This window comes from Anticarsia gemmatalis, chromosome 15, assembly GCF_050436995.1.
Source record: "Anticarsia gemmatalis isolate Benzon Research Colony breed Stoneville strain chromosome 15, ilAntGemm2 primary, whole genome shotgun sequence".
NCBI lineage: Eukaryota > Metazoa > Arthropoda > Insecta > Lepidoptera > Erebidae > Anticarsia > Anticarsia gemmatalis.
The window spans coordinates 6,909,751-6,935,755 of NC_134759.1; the positions used below are offsets into that span (position 1 = coordinate 6,909,751).

Here is a 26,005-nt window from a genome sequence, read left to right on the forward strand (position 1 = left end):
CACTACCCTTGGCAAGTTGTTGCAAAAGTTGGCGCATTTAATCAAGATTTCAAAATGGTGCAACACTTGCCACTTTTCTTTCCATTAAAAATGTTATTTTTATTTTAACGAAAAGTATCCTCGCAAATGGATCGGACGCAGTGATTCAATTTTATGACCTCTTCGTTCCCCCGATCAAAATCCAGTAGATATTTTTGACTGGGAATGCATAAAAGAAAAAGTCTATTCGAAATCAATACAAAATCTATCACAACTTCGCCAGAAAATTGACACAGCGTCAGAGGGAATAAATGCAAGGAATTTTGCTTGACTGGTGCAAAGGTCTTTTGTAAGGCGTTGCAGAGCCTGTATTCGTGACAGAGGAAAGCAATTATTTTTAGTAAAGAGTTAATTGAGTCTTTCCATAACCAATATTTAACTTAAAAAACATAATAGGTAATAATAATTAAAAAAAAAACAATGTACGAACCATCATTCTTATTTAATTATTCTCCTTAAGCTAAAATAATCCGAATTGTTTTCCTCTGGCACGAATACAGGCTCTGCAACGCCTTACAAAAGACCTTTGCACCAGTCAAGCAAAATTCCTTGCATTTATTTCCTCTGACGCTGTGTAAATTTTCTGGCGAAGTTCTGATAGATTTTGTATTGATTTCGAATAGACCTTTTCTTTTATGCATTCCCAGTCAAAAGTATCTACTGGAATTTGATCGTGGTACGAGGTGGTCATAAAATTGAATCACTGCGTCCGATCCATTTGCGAGGATACTCTTCGTTCAAATAAAAATAACATTTTTAATGGCTGGAAAAGTGGCAGGTGTTGCACCATTTTGTAATCTTGATTAAATGCGCCAACTTTTGAAATAACTTGCCAAGGGTAGTATAGTACTTTTTTTTTTCAATACGAAGCGTCAAAGTTAACTAACGATATTTTTGTGAACCACGACTCACTAAAACTTAACTTTTTTTATTAAATTAACAATGTTTTGTGCATTAATTTGTTTTACGATTAATAGCATACTTATTGAAGATCACGAAATTAAAAAAAACACAGCGAAATTGTGACATTGGTGATCACAGGACTTGAAAATGCGACCAAGGGTGTGGAATTTCAACTTTTTTGAAATATGTCTATTATTGCTGAACTAAGTGACATGGATTTTTTTTTTATTTTTCCTAGAACCGGTATGACTTGGCCTTTCATCCTGTCTAGGATTATCGTTGAGTTTTGGGACACCCTGTATATTATTTTAGCCAGGACGAGGAACGTACTTTACCATGGATTTTTTAAAGGTGGCCTAATAAAAGGGCAGGCTTAATACAACCAAATGGAGGCGAATATAAGTTTTGTTGTAAAGTTTTACGTGTTTAAATCATAAATTCTTAGACCGCTTCCGGATACCGTTCAAGAGTAACGTAATAAGATGCCTTTATGGTTCTTCTCTAAACCACAAGCCAATAATCACAGTCATGGTAATATCTTGGCCATCCGTAGAAATACTAAAAATGGCAGCTTTTATAACTCGCCGTTTTGCCTAATGTTTTATCGGTTATCCGTTACGAAAATTGTTCTGTTACTAAGTATAACAAATTGTATTAGCCAGAATATTGGAAATGTCTCTTGTTCATTGTTCAACTGCGGATAATCCCTTAATTACTTACTGTCCTTCTACGAGTCCCGTGGGAACACCTCCAAGCTACCGGAACATGAATTTCTTAGAATATAATACAGCGCTCTACTCCAAGAAATTGATAAATAAAGTCTGGGAAAAAAGTAATAACTGAAATAGGTAGAAAGGTAGTACATTTTATTACATTAAACTTAACCTGGTTATAAGTTAGGATATTGAAATTCTATGATTAATTATACAAAATTATTTAAACTTACCATAGTTTAACTGTTTAACTAGAAAAAATATTGACAAATTCGAATGTAATAAAAAAAGACAGAATGAGGTTTGATAATCAAATAGGTGCCTAATTAAAGTTCGTCGATAACCTTTTTTTCGATAACTGTGACGTGAACCCTATCTAGCTCTATCACAGAATAAATTGAAGGTATGTAGACTCTCCATTTTGCTTACAGAACAACACAAAGGTTGTGTGTAATAATATATTATGCAAACAAATAAGAATATACGTAGTTTTTGTACCATATTTTCAGCTTTTAAATATAATTGAAGTTATTTTTTTAGTTTCATTATAATAACTCACTATTTTCAAAATATCGTTATCAACGAAATTTGGCAAAATAAAAACATTTATCACACATAAAAAAATGCAAATGGCGCCTACTAAAAAAAGTAATTAAAAATCAACAGAGTAAAAAAAATAGTGACAGTTAAAACAGGACGCCAGTGGTCTTGGCGTCGTTAACGGTTTCGTTCGAAAACAAAAACAGATCTCTGTATGCAGTGAATCTCGCCTATGATTGTTACTCTAGTTTTTATAGTATTTTTAGCAAGCATATTCTCAGAAATTTTATCCAAAAGGTCGTTGCCTTGGTATGTATGTACAAATTTTAACGTCTGCTGATTGGTTTCTGTGTAGTTTGGTAACATTACAAGTTTGCTATTAAGTATAATTTTGAAGAAAGTTATTCCATACTCTTATTACGTACACAGGGATTTAAGAAACTAAACAGGGTTTTGCTTGACATTACGGCGGCGGCGTTAGCACTCACAGCTAGAGTATCTAGGTATACCAGTAAACGTTTCACAAGTATAATTATTAAGCTTAACTTAAACCTAAATTAAATAGGAAAAAAAAGTAGTGTATTACTTATTCATTAAAGTATAACGCAAGTTTATTTTAAGGGTTAATTACCTTTGTTAATTCATTATATTTCTTTGGAAAATTGCATTACACACTTGACTAGTTTTGTTTACTCATTCACATGACTTATTTATTTAAAAATAGTATTATTTATTACGTATTACGTAATTTAAAGGCCCCAATGTCCAAATAAAGAGTCGGGGACAAAACGATCGCTGGTAACCGCAAAAACGCACATACAAATACGAAACGATACGTGGTTGAGATAGGCAATTGTACAATTTATTTAGGCAATGATCCCTATTGTAGTACTTTGCCTACAAGCTAGGGCTACCTCCCTTTATTTAGTACCTAACCTTTATGTATAAATGTGACTCATGAAATTGTTGTTTTTCATTACGTGGAAAAATCTTTGATAGTTTCCTATCATTTTATGACAATGAAATACTGTAAATGGCGAAACGTATTTTAGTTTTCTCTATCTTATAGGTACCCTTGCCTACCTTCGAGTAGACTTCGAGCAATGCTATGTATGTGTTTTTTTCACCCATTATTGTCCCACTGCAGGGCAAGGGTCTCCTCCCAAACGAGGGGGAGGGTCTTGAGTATGCATGTATTATTTTCTCTTACTGCTGCTTGGGTATAATGTTACGACTGTTGTGTCACGACTATTATAATTATATTATAATTACTCTGTACTTTCATAATATTAGTCGCGTGATGCTAAACTTTGACGACAATGTAATTGGCTTACTACTAGTACAACCTTTCAATACTAAAATATTTTACAACCTTTCAACTTATAAGGCTTCAAGGCACAATCTACTAAAAGGATTAATTTATAGATTTGGAGAACAATCGCTTTGTGGTTTTGCTACGCCTATTGAAAAAAAAGACAATAGTTATCTTGTGGTAGGCCTTGATCAAATACGTCGACCCTTTTCTTAGTCATCCGAATGATTTATGCCGAGAATTAAGGTTAAAAGACATCAAATTTTAAATGGGGACAATTGGACATTGTCCAAAAAACTTTGTTACTTTTAATGTCCCTTATTTATGATTGTACTTTTTATTATCTTACTCTGTATTCTGAACATATTGTAAAAAAGTGGCCAATATTTATTTCGGTCAAATATTGATTCATAGAAATGTCGAGGATGTTTCAATTTATTACAAGTATAGAAGGTAGAGTCTTTGAAAGAACTAGCATAAAATTCTAATACGTCGTTCTTTATCGTTCCCCATGGCTCGTACTTTTAGTAGCCAATAGCCATACTTTAATACTTTTAAGAACAAGTGTAACAACCGATTTCTCAGATTTAAAAGGTTATTAAATTGACATTCTAGTGGTCTTTTAATTGGGCTATCACCGCCCTAAAAATACATCAATATTATTTTTTAATCATATCGACTCTCTACCAGGTTATATAAGTTCAAATAATTTGAATGTTTTAGGGTTCTCAAAGGAAAGTTAGGAAGAAATATTATATTTCACAAATCAAACCGAAACTTTACGTATCTTCGGGAATCCGTCGTAAAGTTTGAGAAACCCCATAGTGTATCTTTCGGTAATAAGTAAAGGGAGATTTCTTGATATTTTACCAAACCTGCTCAAATCAAACAGAAGTTGTAACATTCTTAGATTATACTCTTAATTATATGTATGTTTAGAATAAGGTAAGTATAAATCCTTGGGCTTTTATAACTCAGAAAAAAAAAATTAGGTACAATTGAATTGACATCATAGAGACAAAAATAATATAATAACATCAAGTGTCGACAATCTCTATTTTAGAAAAATGATGAGCATTCATAAGCTTGTCTATTAAAGTGAAATACTAGCATCTAAACTATAAATCTCTATAGTACTGAATATGAGTATCAGAAGTTACATACGTTTACACAATACTGGTTAAAGAAATCTGCTCTACTGATATCAACATGCCAAATAAAATGCTTGAACTACGGGCCTCAATTCCAACGCTTCGCTGGCCTCGTGGACGCATGCGCTCCTGTCAATCATAAAGGTGCCGAATGGAAAATTGTTGATTGATAGAATTTATCGCATATTTTACGCTACATTAAAAGACCTTGTCCGGTAGGCATTATATTAAAATTCAGAGCTCTAGGCACTATCTCTACATAGATCAATAGCTATGCATGCCACGCCCATTTTCAGGAGAAATTTGGTTTGTTTCTTGAGTTAAATTACTAGATTTTGAAAACATTAGAGTTCCAATTTCAAGAGCCTTTTTCATTGATTTGTTATTTAATTTTACCACAATTTATTTTTGACTCAGTTACACAAACAATTTTGAGTATCATTACTTAGTTTCTACTGTGTACAAAACTATTGGATGAAATATCAATTAGAGCCCTCAATTGTCAATTGGTGACCATGAATCTCCCCCATTGAAAGACAAAACGTTTGAACTATGAGTTAGCAAACCAATTGTATCAGAATGCGTTTCATACAAATGCATACTTACACATTTGAATCAAACAATCTACGATCTCTACATTTGACAATATTAAAATAGCAAGAGGGGTTATTCAAAATTAAATAGTGTTATTTATGTTTTAGTTAAATACTTTATATGGGTGGAATCACAAGATGATCGGGATTGTCTTTGACTCTCCCACATTGGTAGAGACATAAGATTTTGTTAATTCGACATTATGCCATAGTTAGTTCAACGTAGTGTTAAACACAGTGTTTGATAGTTATTGTGTCTGTAGGTATAACTATTTCATAGAAAAAAATATAATTTAATATTTTAAAAACTATGTTGCTATAATATGTGCTTGTGGCACGTGTAAATTGAAAAATGATTATGCACCTGTTATAAATTCTCCTTTTTAATACTTAAGTTAGTATAATAATGTGATTTATAAATAAAATAGCGTACTAAAAGTCAAAAATCATATAGACTAGAAATAAGGAAAAAGATTCAAGGGCGAAAGAGCAACTTCGAGTAGATCCAGTTAGTTTCGAAGGTTAAGCACCCAATTTGCCACAAATTAAGATTGATGTGTGATCGGATATTGATTATTTTCCCCTATCCATTGTTCAAAATGGGGTTGGAAGCTCAATTAGTTATGGATGTCGTTTGTGAACACTCAAATGTCGTCAGAATAAATTGTTTTAATTTCGAAAACAATGTTTTTGAAAGCTATAAGGACTGATTGTTAATATCGCGATTATTATTGAGTTTTTCTTTCTCGAAATTAAAAATATAATAAGTGATCTAATGGACATCTGTGGACCCGTTGCTTCACTGATACCGTATTTGTTCAAACGACAAAAAGTGTTGTACTTTTAATATTATTTATGTATGTAGGAACATACTTAAGTCAGTTATGTCACTTCGACAACACTAATAAAATAATGTCTAGAGAACATTTTTTGCTTGCGAATGTACGCCCTTGACCAATACTTTCAATAACTTATTCCGTCCGCGTACAATAGGTAGATATAACATTGGGGTTCTACACACGAAAATAAAGATTTATTTCTGGAATATCGACATTTATAACACTTGTAAACGTATATAAGTTACATAATGGGAAAGTATAAATAACTTATTTACATAGGTAGAGCTCTATACTTATCAATGATTATTTCGAAAACTCATACCGTAATTTTCATATTAGCATCGATACATTTCAATAGAAGCAACCTTTGTTGTTAAATTCACCCGTAACATCCTTGGTTTCGCTATAGTATGATAATTTGTTGTTAAAATTTCCCATAAATTCACACTTTTTCTCAAGAAATTTTCCCCGTTTACGGGTAAATTCCCCGAGACTGGCAGGCGGCGCTCGTCTCGGGCTCCAATCGCGGCGAGCGGCCGAGAGCAAAGTAGCAAACGAACCAGTCAGCATCACGTGCGCGAACGTGACGGGCGTGTTTCGCGTTGTGCCGTCGGATTATTCACGCGCCATTTGACAGTTATGTCGTGTGTATAGGTAATGACTTTAGTGCATCTCAGTGTAACGTAGTGGTCGCTGCTGACGGTAAACACAAGAGGAATTTAGTCACAGAAACGCATTTAGAAAAGCGTAAAGTGATAACAGGGAGGCGGGATGCGAGAGGTGAACGCTCGTCACAGCGGCGCCGACTCTCACCGGCTACTATTGTCTCAGTGCCACGGAATCTTGGTCCTTCCCATCGGATTCCATCGATGAAGCATCCGCTTTTCGACGTGGGCTGCACGCGAAATACTTGCGCCGATAATTAGTCACAAAACCGAATGTTTACATAGCGATCCGATGGATACAGGCAGATAAGATAAAACTTGTCTTTTGATTATAGAATGTCTTGTGTACGAAGTGTGTTTCTACTAAATATCGACGCAAATTACGTGCAAGTGTGGCATGCGATTGCTTGATAAATAATAGTCGATGATAACTGTAAATAACTTCGACTGTCTAGGTAAACGCGCGGCCGTAGCCAGAGGTAACGAGTGGCCTACTTTTTAAAATTCTAATATTAAAATGAGTAAATATTTAACCACATTCATTTCAAGTTCAATATTATGATTTTTTGATAAAAAGATTACTGTATTTCCCTGTGTTTACCTGTTATGTGGATGTAAACATGAAAGTTCTTGGGTATTTCCTAATCATCATTACCTATGTTTGCTACTTTACAATGATCAAGGTCGAGATAATCGCGCGTTTGTTTGTTGTGTTAATTAAAACCAAAATGCTCAAAGTTAATAAAGGTGGTACGCCCGGATACAGGCGATTACCTACCTTATTGTAGAAAATCGTATCATAAAATAAATTCTTGCATATTAATAGAAAAGGCACGTAAGTAATACAAATAGGTACCTAGTAATTTAATTTTTGCTAGGCCGGTGATACGTGGTATAAACAAATGTTTCCTTCTGAATTAAATATTATAATACACCGAGAAAATTAAACGTCGAAAATAAAAAAATAAATACAAGGAAAATTAACAAGTGCCTATACCTACCTTTAAAAGAAGAGATATTTTTTTCTAAGTCTGTAGATAGCCATATTTACTTCACTGTAATGTGCGTCATTATTTACTATTGTTTAGTAAAACCGCAAAAAATGCTATAAAGTTGAACTACTTTTCTGCTTTGTTTGTTAAGACTTGACATTTATGACCCTGTGTAAGAACTGATATATCGTACGTATTTATGATTAGTACCTACGTTATTTATTAAAAAAAACTTTTATGTTGCTATTCTTACGATAACGCCGCTATGACATCGTATATGTAAATGAAAAAATCTTCATTACATTTAATTCAAAATCGTAAAACAACTGCACACACTATACTTATTGATTACCTAAATTGAACCGAAAAACATATTTCTTATCAGTGTTACATACACAAGCAATATCTATACCCAAAAATATAAAATGTGTCTAAAAGTATAGTTTAAACTTGATAGAGAAATTATCCAATAATTTTATATTAACTTCTTTTATTACTTAATCGGCCTACGAATTAAATACTCTCTTCTTAAAGAAATACCAGGTACCGGTTATATTATTTGTCAAAAACTTCATCTCCATATGAAAATATTTTTACAGTAAACTAGAAACATTTGCATGCCATTTTCCCAGACAGATTGAGTTTATCTTTTCATAAGTTGTTGTCATATCGCACGTATCATATTATCACATACATTATCGATGTTTATGATACAGAAATGCATCACGAATGACATCATCTTAAAACAACAATATTGAGAATTAACTTCACGAAACAATATACCCATCTATTGGCATGAATCGTAATGAGGTTATCTGTGTTAATAAACTCTCTTGACAAGTTTTAATGACTCGTTTGCAAACAAATTGTTGACGCAATAAGTACTCAAGTTGACCTTATTATGAACAAAATTATTGGTATTGTGTGCATGTCACATATAACTTAATGAGACTTATCGAACTCCTAATACTTTACAAATGAACAGTCTTTGATAAATATTTATGGTCACAAAATAGAGCTGTTATATTTGATGACTCTAGTTTAGAAACACGCACAGAAATGCTCCATCCACTTTGTGTGGGGCGATACAGTATGAACTAACACAATACGTTCATGTAAACCGCAATTCCATTCTATGTAGCTAACAAAACAATCTGAAACAAAACATCCAAATAGCTTGTACCATGTTGTAGTAAAATTTTCAACAAAAAGAAGGAAACCCATTCGGGAATCCGGGCACGCGGAAATGATCTATGTCTTGTTTATCCTAAAAAAGCAAACGTCAGCCGTAACAATAGTCTCACAAAGTAGGTTGAAGTATATCGATGAAACGCACTGTGATTAATGGTCGTCCGGTGATACGGTAATAAAGAACGACATAACCGCCAGTTCTGTCGGGGGTCTCAGTTTTGTCCTTCATGTATACTTGACCCACTTATTGTGGAAGTATTGCCAAAGGCCGTGCGCTCGTCCAAGTTTTAATTTGCCGGAAACCAATTTCCGATTGATTGCTAATTTTCTTGCACAGGCATATTTGTTAGGAAACCCTATGTGGAATGAGCGAATACTAACACCTAGTCACAATCAGTCCCGATGTTGTTGGTTGGTGTTTTTTAATCGATTTTCTTCATCTTATTACGAGTCGTGTACATAAAAAACGAAAGATAATAATGCAGTCCACGTCGAGACATGCGGTCGTTGTTCTGCAAATTACTTATTTTATTTGACCGCGTCATTTTATTCTTTTTTAGTAAGATAGCCATGCACAGAGACGCATGATAAATAGGCGTTGGCATCAACTTCTACGTTACATGGAACAAATATATTCAATTTGAGAACAAAAAGAGATTTTATGAAATAAGTGTGTGTGCAATGCTGACAAGTACTAGTTGGTGAGTGTGTGTGAGTGCGTGCGATGGCTCGGGGTGCCTTGTTCTCGTCGACCATCTTGGTGTCAATTTTATCATTATTGGAGACAACGTTTGCACATTACACGCCTACATGGGCTGTCCACGTACCAGCTGGGAAGGAGGCCGCAGATGCGGTGGCCAGGGACCATGGGTTCGTCAATCTTGGAGAGGTAAGATATTTAAACCTTACTTGTCATAATACTAATCTTTATCATCTACTTTTGTTGCCAATTTCCATATATTATTGACTCCTTCATCACGTCATCCTTACTTTACTACGCTGTTCTTTCAATCCAGCTCATCAAATATTTGGCCCAAGTCAAGATAAATTTGAAACATCAAAGCCTTCATGTAAAAGTAACCAGGATTTGACACTGCATTTGGTCAAATTCGCAGTGTAAGATAGTAGCCTGACCATGTCGTACACATCCTAGACGCTTCATTCCCGTTTGAATAACATACATAATGTATAAAATGTTGAATAAATTACATAATCAGCTTTGGAAACCCATACATCATCTCTATTATGCATAATATTAAAATTTCATAATTTAATGCTTTGTATCGCATGAAGTTGTATGAGATTTATATTTTACGCTTATACTATTTCTGCATTCCGCCCGTCTGCCGAAAAATACCACAGCACTTTTATAGCTTCTAAAAATACAATTTTGAAAAAGCTATTAGAATTCTTAGCTATTCTTCTTTCTTATAGCCTCAAAAGGGTACGAATTATAATTAATGCTCTAAACCTCATTAACGAATTGAAATAAGGTAGTCAAGTTTTGCTATCAATAAACAAAAGTATAAGTCTTAGTAATCTACAAAAGTAGAATGTATACGAAACTTATCTAGGATTGATGACTTTAAACTGCATCCAGAAATCCTTCGTCGGTTCTCACCAAGTTTAATGGGATACTCAAGATGTGTGTGGTCCCGAGAATACAAGCAATTAGCGTAGTTTCTTCTGTTTGTTTATATTTTATACGCATGCATTCCTTAGTTTTAAAACACAGACGAAACATCTTGGAATTTATGTTCAATATTTATTTTAATATCTTAGAGGCTTACGAAAGCGGGAACGAGAAATTTTCAACGGTGTATTGTAGAACCGATTTGTTTTATGAAACAATAGTGTTAGACCTTAAACACGCATGCTCAAAAGTAGCACAAAAGCATGATTTCGAATCCTAGATCGCCAGATGTTGTAGAACTAGTGAATGTTTTAAAGTTTGTATGTCAAAAACGTGCTATTAGAAAACACAGATGTTTTTAAGATTCCATATTACAGATTGAAAAGGATACGCTATGGTAAGAGTTCATTGTCCGTTCATGCGTGACAGTCTATTTGTACCTTGTTAAAGTACCTATGACTTTTGTATTTATAGAAATTTTAACTTAAATACATATTATAATATTATGATGTACGTACACGTACACTGTACAGTCATCGAGAAGAAAATCGGTACCGATTACCAATTGTAACAATTAGAAACCCAAATACATTTTGAATTTTAAACTAAGGTAGGTACAAAAAAGATCAGAATTGCACGTGTCTTTCAACGTACACTTGATAGTGTAGTCCATTAATATTAAAGTAAGTAAGTGAAGTCCTTGATTTGCCCGATGTCAATGGAACAGAAAAAGCAGAACCGGATTTGAGCCCCAGTACGTTACAGTTAGGGGGTCATTGTCAGGTTATGAGTTAGCGAGCCAACCTTGAATGATTCTTTAAAATCAATGGCGTATTCTGTCATTGTATTTTCACAATTGAATTGCAATTATATTCATGTTAAGTTGACCGTTAAAGGTACAAATAAACATTCGAAAGTAAACGTAAACTTTTACGTTTTTTAAGAAAGTTTTTATGTTGCATAATGCTAGGAGATACTTATTGTGCTGTATATTCTTCTACTAGTCTCGCATTACATCATTCGCAATTTCTGAGCGAAAATGTAACATTTTTGTATAAGAACGGAAACACAAATTATTGGTACAATAGATGAACACTTATTAGTGAAGTAATATGCAGTTTTGGTAAAAAAAATATATAAAGTTTACTGTAGTTAAGATGCACTAGAAAGGTAAAGGAAAACAGTGTGTTGATGACCTTCGCATAATGAGAGCTATTGAGAAAGGTGACGACAATGGAATTTCTCTGCGGTATTCAATCGATAGGAGAAACAAATGAACATTATGTTCATTACAATTACTTTCTCCACAACGTAAATGTTCGAAATGAGAACAAACTAACAAAGAAAACCCGCTTATTGTTTTGTGCGAAACTAATTTTAAATCGTGAATCAAGACGGAGGCAGGTGATTGCAGCAAATCTGTACAAGTCGTTGTATCATAACAGGAACATCGTTAACACTGCACCGAGATAAAATTAGTGTGTTATTTCACAACAAATGCCGCAAACTCATGTGTAACAACAGATCTCAGGAAACGTTTCGTTTACCGCCGCCGCCCACTTCGCTACAATTCACGAGCTTTCAACGTCTTCATAAACATTGTTTTAAACGTGCAGATTAATTGTTCAATAATGTGCGCGTGAAAACTGAATGTTTTGCATTCCTTAGATATAAAACCTCAAAATTTGTTCTTCATATTTTACTCATGCATGAAATTTATGAAAATATATAGATATGCTTCATTTGCTTTGTGTTTTTAGTGTCATTTGAAACAACTTATAATCATAATGATAACTCACTGAAATATATAAAAACGATTTTATTGTGCAGAAGTTCAAAGAAATTGCGTGAAATATTGATTCTCACATGTTTTAAAAGTTTCGACTCCAGACTCCAGAGTTGGAAAGCACTCACGTGCGAAGCGGGGGGACCAAAATAAACAGGAAATTTAAGTGAGCTGAGTTATTTATTTAAAGAGACAACTTCATTAGGAATTTCGTCCACTTATAGCTCTCTATTTTTATATCTCGAGTTTCCTTCGTGTATAAACACATATAGACGTATGAAACAATATAAATCTTCACTCAAATTACATTATTAAGTAAATTGGTTAGAATTCTGTGGCATTTAGATGGTTTCAGTTGTAGCTTTATATACGTCTTTGTCTTAGCGTTACTTTATGTTATGTGTTGAAACTTCGGTTATAGTAGTACAATAGAGAACAGTTGACTTGTAGGTTCAAGCATTTTGTTATCAACAAAGGCCTGATAACTCCGTCCTAGAATTATTGTTATAGCAATAGTTGGGTGGCGAGGGAAGAATACGTGTTTTGAGGAACACAGAGGTGTGCACAAAAGGGCACTGTCGTCGAGCCTTCGCTTTCATGTATCCGATAACAAAATGTGATGTTGTCGGAGCCAGACCTGTGATGTCATTCTCATACAAAGATTGTCGTCAAAGGTACCTCATGTTATTGTAGTGTTGTAGTGTTCGTGGTATCGACTATGTCCCTAGAAATTCCCATTCGTGGTAATGGCTGCCGAAATTTTGAAGTGTCATTAGGGAATGTGGGATTGTGTGTGGTTTGGTCAGACTTGCTTGGGCAGCCAAGCGAGCATTGTTAGGTCTCTATATACGTGCAGATATAAGTATGTCTATAGTCGTACTGGAAATTGTTTTAGAACTTAAGGGAGTCGTGTTAACGTATAATTTTTATTTAAATTTTAAACGTTACACACGTTTTGAACAACTATTATAAATTTTGATATTCCTTAAATATTCTACTTTCAATAATAGTAGACAAAATATGTAACTTATATTTATAATCAATTATTTATTACATGCGTTCTCGACTGCACTGACTGACTCATACTTCAATAGAATACAGTCAATGTATCAATTCCTCAAAATACTGTTTATAAATGGATTCTTATACTTTGTAGAATAATATCTTTTTTCCTCAAAGTACTACATACTGAACACACTTTAAATGTTCCTACTATTTTGAGTCATGTTCGTAGGCATATTTTATTTTAAGTATTTTCCTGGCAACAATTGTTCAGAACTTTCCTAGATATCGATCGGTTTCCTGTTTAAGATATAACTATCAACATTTTTAAAGTTAATATTTTGGAAAAAACAGGTACTATCCTATTAATTAACAAAAATCTGTTTCAAAACCAATTCATGAAACTTGTTAAATATCTTTGTATGGTCATACCTTGTTTGAAAAATAATCGTCAAATTACTGGATTTTTTTCTCTAAGCAAAATATCAAACTCCGTATAAAATATAGCAGTAGAATAGTCTAAAGTTATAGCTGATTGTAGTCTAGTTTCGTGTAAATGTTCATCGGCAGACGAGATGCGACAGACGGCTTCTGTTTGTCATATACTTACACATACCATTGTATGTCTTTGTATGGTTGGTACCATTGACACACAAATACTTCGTTTTTGAGTTCGACTGTTTATATTTCTTTAATCTATCGAGTTGATATTGAAATGATAGTCGTGTCTCTTGTAATGAAGCTGAAAATTATACCTTGTTTGGTTTGAAGTTCTTTTTGATTCAGTTGACAATGCTGTAGAAAAGATGTGATTTATTGCCACACCAAATTATAAAGCATATTTCATACTCCAAAGTACACCTAAAAAAACCTTAGCCAAAAAACTCGCTTATTTGGACAACTAATAATTCTTAAACGCTTTATTCTGTTATTGATATCTATCGCATATATTACTAAAACTATTATTTCCCAAGCACATGAAAATTTATGCAACAGAACTCTCACACGCTTGAAACAGCCTAGGCATTGATAAATCAAGCAGAACGTAGATAGTGTGCAGCTAATCTGTCACAGCCAGCACATGAGATACTAAACGATACATTTACAGAATTATAGGCATCACACACACCGTCATTAATCATGTAACACGAGTTTATCCGACTATGAAGTGCAGATACGATGTATTGCTTACGTATCGCTGTCAACAGCGGATTATGATGCAAGCTATTCCGCCTAATCTTGCCTTTGATCTGTTTCAATATAAAATTTTAAACGAGTATTTGTTTAGCAATGACTTTTATAAGAGTATTCTTACGAGAAAATATAAAATTGCACATTGATATGTACTTTTGTGAAATAATAAAATTAATAAATTCACGATTTCTAATCGATTATTCACGACATGTAATATGTTATGTTTTTATTGAAAAGCGTTTACAACAATATCTGTTAATAAAATGATTAAAACTAAACTTAATATTATTCTTCGTTCGAGTTGTACGTGAGTTATGTTCGAGTGTCACGTGAGAGACAGTGGTACCGCGTCTAGTGTCGCGTGCGGACTGTTTACCTTAATCGCAGTACTTCATAGTTGTTTCGCGTAGACGCCTTGCGAGATGTGTCTTTGTACACAATATCTCACACATGTATGAGTACGACTTCTAAGTACGTATATATTTTATTGTATTGTACTCAGTAACGGTTATAGTTATTGTTTTCATTCCACTTCCTACGAAGGTGAGCGTTTGTTTGTTTATATTTTCGATGTAAACTCAAAATACTGGAACAGTTCCAAATATTAATTCACTTTTAGACAGTTACACTATAACAAGCAGACGTATGGAGTCAATGATTGAATATTACTCTCCAAAACAGAACACTGGGAAAAATGTTTCCAAGAATAATTTTGCCAAAACCATGTGATTTATTGTGTATATGCAGCTAACAAAATAAAGAAAAGCTGAGACAAGGAAATTTCCGTATCGTGATTCATTTATTCCTTTCTTTTATGTTCGGCCCACTTCCGTACTACAAACCGAAGTGGACGGAACTTGCACTCATCAAAACCGTCGGCTGGTTGCCAAAATGCGTTGGCGCTGTTTTGGTGCCGTCATTCTACGCAAGCCGCGGAAACACGACTTTCTGCCAGTCATTCACACCCATAAAAATGAGGTTAAACACTTTTTGGATGCGCATGACAATGAACTCGGTGGTGTTGCCAATTAAATAAGCTTAATTTACCATGGGCGGCGACAAGCTACATATGTGTTTTGTGTGTGTTATGGAGGTTGCACATGAAATTTTTGACCGTATTTATTTGTTCACTGTGCATGTTAAAAGCTCTATAAAGATTTTAGCACCCCATAGGTGTAAGGTTACGTAATCGTAGTTTTGTTTTTGTCATCACTTAGTAACTACTCCAAAGATACTTTTCCAGGTTACCTCACACTTTTCTTAAAGTTTTAATTTATAAAGCGGTTTTCAGTTTTCCTTTGATTGCTATTTTGCTTCCCGTAATTATTGTGGACCGTCGCATCCTTTGAGCTTGAAAATATTTTTGTTTTATCATCTATTAGGATTTAAAATTTAAAGGTCTGCCAGTGGACAGTTATCTCAATGGCCTAGTTGTCAAATACGGTTAGTTCAGTTAATTTAGAACAATGTTATTACTTTTTTAATGAAAGTACACTTTACTGACAATACCTACAAACCTAGTTTTTTTTTGCGGGAAACAGAGACTGAACACATAATATTTTGTTTGAATAGTGTCACATAAAGAAAATTATTGTATAAAATACAAACAACACAATAACAATGGGTTGGTGACAGTTACTTTCCCTCTCTCTTTCTCACGTATTTTTTTAAAATAAACACGAACAATATGTGTTGATACACCACCATATGTGTGTGCGCAACCAATATATTTAGCAATCCGTCTTTAAAATGCGCTAGCACGCACATCCGCAGTATTAATGAGTCGTCTGCCCGTTTTATGGATAAAGTTCCAACAATAGAATCGAGTCTCGAGCGGTTGATAAATCACAGACAAAACTAGGAATAGTTGAAGAGATTGTAAAATTCAAAAAGCAATTGTGAAAGATTCTCAAACAATGAGCGCCTGTACGGAATGAGATTTGGTTTTCTTTCGAATCCATTCTGCAGTCGAATGCGGGGTGAGGAAGGGTGGGTGTCACGATTGCCTTTTGTAAGGGGCAATCGTCGTTGCCTTAAACGTTCTCCCTAGTCAGAGGGTAGAGGGGGGCCTCCGGCTCGAGAGGCGGAGGGGCACTTGCTTTTGTGTGTCTGCGGTTTTATCTCCGAGCAGCCACAAACAGAGTCTACAATGCCGGCCCCGGCCTCCGCTAAACCGATTGCATTAACTCCACTAAGAAATAACCACTCCGCGACGCCGAATCACAAAAGACATTGCGACTAACTAAAAGTTTCTTTTAATTTCCCTCGAGGATCCGATTTAATTTCATTCGAATCATTCATTGTTGGAAGCGAATATAAACAGGAAACGTCCGAATTGAGTTTCCAAAATTATTATGATTACAAATGGCCTTAAATTGTAACAAAGTGTAGTATTAGGCGATTGACGACATTGTTGGCGTTGTTTCAAGTGTTGGATATAGATAGCTGTAATTCATTAATCGCATTGATTAGATACTCTGTTGCGGTCAAAGATAATTTCACTCGATTACTGGTAAACAAATCGGCAAGGTGATGCAATTTACCGCCAGGTTTGAAATGAATTGGCCAAGGTTTTGTCACCGTGATCGGTTGATACTGTTTATATGTACCTAGTTCATGTCTACAGGTTAACACGTGAATAAGGGATAACAATTAAGGCAGAACCTAAATTATCTCAAATCCTCTTAGCAAACATTAATTTGTCAAAGACACAAAGTTCAGGTGCCTCGATAAGGAACTACCTATTAGCATAACCACAAAGCATAGCGTAAATCTTTCATCGACAAATGATGAGGGTTTAGTTCAGTTTAATCAGATACACAATAGATTTATGTTGTTAAATAATTTTAGTGGAGAGATAAAATTGTTAAACCTTCTTCATAGGTAGTAGTATAAATTAGATGATACTCTAAAGTGTAATGTATTAATGAACAACACCCTGTGGATTTCGAGTAAGATAGTAGGTACATAAAAAAACTATTTATATACTTTGTTAAATAATAAGACAGGGGTATTTTACAATGTAAATATACATAGGTTAGGCAGAGACCAGTCGCCACTTGCTTACGATCTTCACTTACTGTTATTGCTTCATTCATATCTATACATTACCTATGGTTTGACTTTAAACGTATGTAAATTCAAATTCCTAATAAGTATAAAGTAGTATAAAGTTCCTAATAAATAAGTAGCAGTAATTTATTACATACAATATAAAACTTGAGAAAATGTAGTACCTACATACATTTATTGAACAGGTACATGAGGCAATGAGTGAAAAGTCGAACTCCTATATCAGATCTCGGACTTTTTCACATTAAACTTCCCGAGAAATCTTCAGTAAAAAGTTTATACATAAAAAGACAAAATAAGCCTGTAGCATACTTACAAATGTACCTCGCAGTAATGAAGGTTCGTAAGATTGCTTCATTCCACGTTTGACCATCTTATTTGTTTTACTTTTATCTCCCAAGGGCGTATGGAATTCATACGAATTATCATTTGGTACACGAGCATGTTGGGCATCATATATTATAATTATGTCGTGTTTTATTTCTTTGTTTTGTTAATGGCGTTTTAATATTTGTGTGTAAACAACATGAATAGAGATTTAAACAAGACGTAAACATTTTAAGTTTTTGTTCTGTTGTAAATTGTTTTGAAATAAATTTTCTATTGATTAACTCATTTGAAATAGGTAAAGCCGCATCTTTTATCATTTTAAGATCTAGCCAAATGCAGGCTTCCTAAATAAGCTACGAAATATATCCAAAAGTGTACGTCAGTACGTCAAAATTTTACTTTCTTTACATCTCAACCAAAGTTCCATTAAGTAGCAAAAAGCGTTGCGAGTTAGTAGGGAGAAGAAAACTTAATAAAAGATATCGATTGCTTATCACCCCGTGCAAATCGTATCAGTTCGAATCAGCCGAGTGAAAGCTAAGGTTTCCTTTGCCAGTGGATAGAGAACGAACCAGTTATCAATGTAGAGTGCATCTCTATTTTTTTCTTTGGTAGTTTTGCTTGAATGAGATTTTAGTTATCGCGTACATTGAATCTTTCGTACTGTGTTTTTGATGTCTAGCCCTAACATTAGTGTAGATGGAATTTAGATTTCTTGCTTAACTACTTATAAGTATGTTATGTTGGTACTTTAGACGGTCTTAAGCCACAAAACGCTAAGGAATACTTGGTGGCATTAAGTTTATTAACTTGTGTAAACTCGTCAATAATGATTTGTTCTAAATATACCCCTAGAATGTTGAATCGCATTAAATCCCCAAATACGGTTAATTTAAGATTATAGAGTAAAATAGAGTTGACGTGATCAATTTCAGTGTAAATATTTAACAGCTGTTACGAATTTGTTCAGTCGTTCTAATTCGGGGTCCATTATTAAGAAACTCGTAACTTAACTTATAAATTGCTTTGCTCAAAATAATTCTCAAATTTATGTCAGGAGCTATGTAAATCAAAAAAGAGTAGGTAAGCGACAGATTTTGTATTCGGTAAGGTCTGGTTTCAAATTTATCTTGGCTCCGTTGACCCGGTAAATTGTCGTCTTAACTTGAGGGTACCATTTATTTGCGTTTAGTCTCGATACTAGGCTTGTCTTATATTATGCAAACGAGTTTTCATTCGGCCCCGGGATTTGGGACGAAAATGGAAACCTTCTAGCGAATCTCACAAAGAAGTCGAATCAAAGGGGTTCAATAAAGCTTTCTCATATTCTTTTTCTGAGTATTTTTGGTTTAAGTGAAACTGTTGTCACGTAAGTGATTTGGTGTATCATATCGTAGTGGTAATGTTAGTAATATTATTCAATAGCATTCATATAAGGTTATCCCGGTGAGCGATCGCGCCTTTGTAGATGTGATCTGCACAGCATTCGATATAAGTCGTGAAATTCTTCTTAGACACATAAATTTATTGAATTACATGCTTTTTATCAGCTCTCGAAAAAAGACATCAACCTCGCTATCCATTACACTTAAAGTTGTTTTATAATTTCACAACCCAGACGGACATTTAAATAGAACATTACTTAAGTCATCGATCATCGTTTCGTAAATTTAATTATTGCTTTAACTTTAACAATAATTTATTATTGGAAATTCATTATTCAAGGCAACAACAAACTTTTGTTTAAAATAATACCGTCTACAAGTACGGAATTTATGAAATGCAAATTTCTTTTCGATAGCGATTGAATACTAATAATACAGGAATAACTGAAAGATTGAGGCTCGAGGGTCTTTGAAATATTTATTGTTTGTATTGATATTTCGAGATGGATTCAAACTACTGATTAATGTTTATTAATACAAGTAGATCAATAAGTCTTCACTTGCTGTTCGGTCATTGGAACAAGTCATACTATCTTGCATTCTTAAACAGAATTTCGTTTAATAGAGTCAACTTATTACCTACTATTGGCATTTTTATTTAACTTTAGTACTAAAGTGATTTTGTGGTAAACATACCCTTGAAATCTTATTCAAACATTATAAAGTTACTAATGCGTCCAACAAACAAAAGTGAACAATACAATGTATAAAAACCCACGAATTTATTATGAAATTCGTTTATCAAACCCACAACTCGACCAGCAAAGGATTCGTATTGTCCGTCTGTTTTGCCTGAGGGGAAACGCATCCCCATGTCGTTTCCTGATTGAAAAACTCAAATACAAATGTATATGGCATTTTTAAATTCGGTCAATAACGACCTACGCGTGAGCTTCTTTTTGTTGGGAATCGGCGGTCGTTGCCATGGCAACCAAACACAAAAAATGAGGATTATAACAAAACAAAAGAGAAATATAAATTCTGCTTTGCACATCGCCCTAATGATAATTTGAAATGGACTGAAACAGTTCATTGAGAATTAAATAATACTACGCTGGATTATTTTCATGATCCAATAACAATAGTACTAATCTAGAAACATACCTATCCACATAGCTTACTTACAAAATCAAAAGCTCTGTAGCAAAGTATTATGGCACTTGAATTCTGCTTCTAAAGACCTGTCATTAGGTTCTAGACGCTTGAATCCGATGTTAGAGATTAGTAGCACGCTCTCGAAATAAAACATAATCCACAAAGGCCCAATTCACATGAAGCCTAAATAGAATCATCATACATAATCACCAAACAATACAAACAAAAGCTAACGAATGTAATAAAAAGCTAGTCGTGTGTGTTAGGGGCTATTACGAACCGATAATAAGGTGGTCGGACATCGTCGAATGAAAAAATCTTGTACCTGCCTGTCCCAATGAAGGTCGATGGGAACAAATTATTGCTCTCGGCGGATGTTGAGTCATACATTACAAAGGTAATCAATGGCAGACCATTTGAGAACTATCCTATTTTTTTCCCGTCTGCAAAATTACTGATATGCGTAATGGCTTTAGTAGAGGAACTGGGTAAGGGTGGCCGTAATTGGTTCAGGTGTTCTTTTTATTCCGGCCCTTTATCGTCTGTAATTTTATACTAGGTGTACCATTCATATCCTTTTACACTTTTTGATAATGATAAACTGCAAAAAAAAATGTAGTTCGTGACTGTTTTTGTGTTTTTATTATATCAACAAATATTTTATTACTAATCTTTATAACCATAAATTGTAATGAACTATAATTTATTAAACAACCTTTGCGTGTTCGAAGACATAATTAGTCGATATGAACAATTTTTTTATAAAAAAAGGATTAGCCGTCCGGCTGGCCAGTACGTATTCTCATGTCGTGCGCTCGCGGTAGGTCGCACGCCGACATAATAATAAGTCCATTTGAAACAATCTGACTCCATCTCTTTTATTTGCCTCCGTCCGTAGCAGCGGTCTCTTTCTTTTTCTTTAGTCCTCTTTGGATCTTATTTTTATACGATTTTTATCAGTATACGTCCCGCGGTTTAATTTGGCTCGAATGCGGCATTTCTCTCCGCTTTAGTTTGGTTTGTTATTTAGAATGGTTTACGCTCAATTTGGAAATAGAAAATGAATCGGAGAAGCGAACAACTGATGGGTATTCAATTATTCTTTTGGTTTTATGTTGTGAATAGTCTTTGTCACATGAGGCAATTATAAGAATGGCTCTTAATAGCAATAAGCAATAAGGCTATTTCAGACCTTATGTGGATTAAAGGTTTGAACTTCAACCAAAGGTGTTGAGTGTCGCACTTCGTTTTCAAGGCTTCCTCAAAAAATACTTCAATAACTCGTTACGTATTGTCTCTATTCATCATTGTAGCCATTGTGAGAGTTTCTATTATCTGCTTGCTAATTACACCTGCTCATTTCTGACATGTGACTTTAGATCTTTAGTCTTTACAAATGGATATAATTTACTTCAGAACGCCGTCATTCGTTACTCTGTTAAGGAACGTTAGGCTAAAAATTGTTGATATTAGTCGATAAATAACTGTCAAGTATGTTTTAAATTCCTTTGTGTACTCACTGAGTAAGTTATTCTATATATGTACGTATTAGATTATTAAAAATATGTTTTGAGATAAAAGTACAATTTAACATCAATCTAAATTGGTAAATTCGTGAGAATCAGTTCGAAATAAACCTGCGATTTATGCTTCGTAAAACCTTATTTTTGTCACCGTACGTCATTCATCTGTTAATTAAAAATATTCAGCATAGTTTTTGCTTTGTTTATAATCAATTAAATTTTCAAACACCAAAATATTTACATGATTAAAATTATAATTGGATTGCACTCAAAACTAAATATCAAAGCATTTGCAAACTGTGTGCCTCATTATAAACCTATTAACTCAGACATTAATTAAAACACGTAGTTTGCATATTTTCTGATAGGAAATTAATTAAAGTTGCGTTGAAAGTTACTAGTCGGCTTCATTACAAAGGATTGTTGGTGCATGAACTCAGATAGCTTTGATTGTGGTTGTACACTAATTAAGCTGTGATGTGTTATGGCTGTGCGGCGAGATCAAGAGAGCATAAATAGTCTATATTCTTAGAACTAAGGCTTGTATCTTAAGTTCTGTCTAGACTCTAGTAACGTGATTCTCTACTATACTGTATTAAAAGTTTGACGTTAAAAATGCACTGCAAAAATAGTTCTCACAGCGGCCGTTAGACGCGCATTTTTTACACAACAATTCTGGGTAACAAAGCCGGTTGTCGATAGTGGATAGTGGTAGAGAATCGCAGTAAAGATGTTTGTATAGTTTACGTTTATTGGTGCATATGCTGTAAAATTAACTAACTAATATAATAATACTACATTATAATATAATACCAGTGTCTATTTTTGTTATCGTTGTTTTCAAAGGAAATATTAAATTCCAAATATCAAAATTTGTTAATAATACATGAACAAAACAAAATAAGCCCGTGTATCCGAATAATCTAAAGCTTTGGGCTTTATTAGAAGATAATATTGATAAATTATGTTCGTTCCGGGCGTAAGAAACGAAATTGATGAAATATTAAAGTTGTTATACTCAAATTGGATTTGCTTAAACAAATTGAGTTTGAAATACACAGTTTCGTGTCAGATCTTTGGACAGACAATGCGGTATCTCGGTAGGAAAACTGCAAGGAAAGCCAACAGCTTTAGATATGAATGCATTTCCAGCTCCGAATATCCGCGAAACGTTTATTCAGGCCTTAACTTTAAATCCAGAATTATTCACGGAGACCCCGAGCTGTGAGATGTCACATTTATCTCTGAAATCGTAAGTTGTGTTGAAAAATTACGTAGAGATTTATTACTCGAGTGTGAATAGCAAGTGTATATTTATAGACTGCTGTGAAAATTCTTAACAAATAACCAACTATTCTTACCTAATCTATGCCTAATTGAATTAGTTTCACGTAATTAAAAACACACATTGCTAATTTTCCTATATTTTTAATCTTAATTTAACAATTTTCTAACAAATCTTTAATTTCACAATATAATTTCTCAATTTCTATTAATTTTAACAATAAGCACACGTGTTATTTCCCTGTCTCTCAGTCACGTGCAAGCGACATCTATGAACCGGTGGCGTTAATTAATTATCTGTGGTTCGCAAGCACGTGACTTGTGGCTGTATAGTCTGTGGCCCGAGTGGTTGAAGCGGGACGTCCGTAATTACTCCGCGAGTCCGATGTCATCAGATGAATTAAACTGTTTGTGACATTTAGATGTATTATGTTGGATTATTACGACCATTTAGGTGTTTGAAGAGTTGAACCAACATCACTTATATTTTGATATTGTTTTCACTTTAATTAGTTAATTTTCTCTGTTTTAGCACGTTTCGAACGAATAATATAATAACAAATAATAAATTCGAACGAATCTTCGCACTACGCATTGATTTTTTTAAACCTAAGAAAGATTAGTTGAAATTTTGTCAAAACGTGTTGAAAAAACAGATCAGGAATTAAGATCGTAAAAGTAAATAAGCAATTATGTTATTATCAACACGACCTTTAACTCAAATATGTTCTGGCCAAGCTCGGGTGACAATAAATCCCAAACAAGCAAATGTTTTTGTGAAAACGATGTTTCCAAGAATCAGTGACATCTGGCAATATATTGTTGATGTAGACTAAACAATGACTTAAGTTTTATGAAACAGTTCGTTGATTGACTCTATTAACTATAAATTCGCGTGCAACTGATAAACACACTTAAGCTATAGATAAAGAAACCGTAAAATTAGTAACTGTGCGTGGCTTCGCCTGCGTTGCTTTCTGTTGTTGAGATTCCGAATCCGCGTCTCTCTCCCTGTCTAATTTCACCTTAATTCGTTCAGCTGTTTGTGTTATAAAAACCGTTGAACACAGTCGAATTTGTAATAGAAACAGAATATGTATTCATATCGCTATCCATTACACGGTTAACAAGATCACAGAAAACATCACTAATATATTTGCTTGTATTCATAAATCATGTAACATAACCTGACGTCATACCTCCCGATATTCTATCAGACATTCATGATGGCTAATTGAATCTGTGGTTGCTTAGCAACTGAATACTTCACCTGTCCTAATCACGTATGTAAGTGGCCTAAATTCCATCAATAAATGATTAGATATTGGCCCGGGGTGGGTTGATAGGCCTTAGGGAGCGATGCCATTGTACAACCATGAATGTCGACGGCTTAATTTGGTTTATGTGCTTAGGTTGTTTATGAATACATTATATCTGTGATTAGCAAGTTGATTGCTCAGATGATATACATACCGATATTATATGCCTTAGACTAATGTAAAAGTAGAGCTTTATTACAATGTTGCACGTTTTGCGCAGTGGTTAACGTGGTCGCTTACGGTTGCCATAATAGAAACTCTGCTTAGTATGGAATCGATGACCGTGTGTGAGTTGCCCAAGAATATTTACAATGAGTTTTGAGGAGGGCTAAGTATGTGGTTTGAAATAGAAAAAATCTATTAAATTTGACTGCATAGTTCAGCAACAAATCGAGTTACAGACCGCTCTAGAAAAAGCCACCCGAAAAGTTAAACAAATATTTAAAGTATCATATTTGAGATTAAGCTGCCAAAGTAAACGCAAGATCTTGTGTCACAAAATAGCGGTTTAAAAAAGCGAAAGAACCGTAGCAAAACGCTACGGTAAAATATTCTCTCTCTTTTCAATACTCGGGCGCCTCGGAAAACCATACACAAAGTACATACACTAAAGTGAATTCAGTTCAACGAAAGTGAAATGGATTTAGAGCGGTGACACTGTTATGATTCAGTTATGACAGAACAGAGCTGTCAGTGAAGTTCTCCTTTTAAATTCGTGTTTGTAGGACGACCAATGAGAACACCGAAGGCAGAAAGAGATAGATATAGCTAGCCCCTTTTAATGATGTATGGCAACAGAATTTGACGGATGCATTAATATTTGCATATAAATGCTGGTTGTTATTGTCCTTCGAAAAGAAAAAACCGGTAAGTAGTTGTCAAGGTCATAACGGACACCGAAAAGACTTATGTATGCCATAAAATAATAAATCTTAGAATTGTAGCAATGCTCAAAGAATTAGAAGTGATTTGATAAAGACATCAGTATATTATTGTACTAAAGTATAGTACACTTTATGATAAACAGCGAAATAATGAATGTAAACTGACTTATCATGTAAGCCAGGGGTTATTACGTGGCTAAGCACAAAACCACCTTTATCTTTGCAGGGAGATTCCAGATATATTTTACGTAACATACCACAGGACAGGTGACGTCACACTTTTTATTACGAAACCTACCTTTGAACTTTTTTAATATAAAAGAAAAATGTGGCCGAACCTAGGCTAAAATACGAAAAAATCTAGGTATACAATATTCTGTTACGTTTTGTATTTTTTTCTAGAACATTCTCACGTAGTTCGTGTAATACTAGCGCACCCACTCCTTCGTTAGCGTAGAGTTTGTTACGGACCTTATACCTATTTGGAATAGTACGTAGAA

The 26,005-nt window shown here is 34.1% G+C and overlaps 1 protein-coding gene across 4 annotated transcripts in view; it reads left to right on the forward strand.

The window, feature by feature from the left end:
* Positions 1-6,626: 6,626 nt before the first annotated feature.
* Positions 6,627-26,005, forward strand: part of Fur1 (Furin-like protease 1) — a 183,161-nt gene continuing 163,782 nt past the window's right edge. For 2 of the 4 annotated variants that reach the window (XM_076123529.1, XM_076123532.1), the window contains exons 1-2: positions 6,639-6,792; positions 9,499-9,827. In XM_076123529.1, the coding sequence (XP_075979644.1) occupies positions 9,663-9,827 (165 nt within the window). In that variant the 5' untranslated portion in view covers positions 6,639-6,792; positions 9,499-9,662. Of the gene's footprint in view, positions 6,871-9,498; positions 9,828-26,005 lie in introns of all 4 variants that reach the window. The other 2 variants (XM_076123531.1, XM_076123530.1) reach the window with 2 other exon arrangements.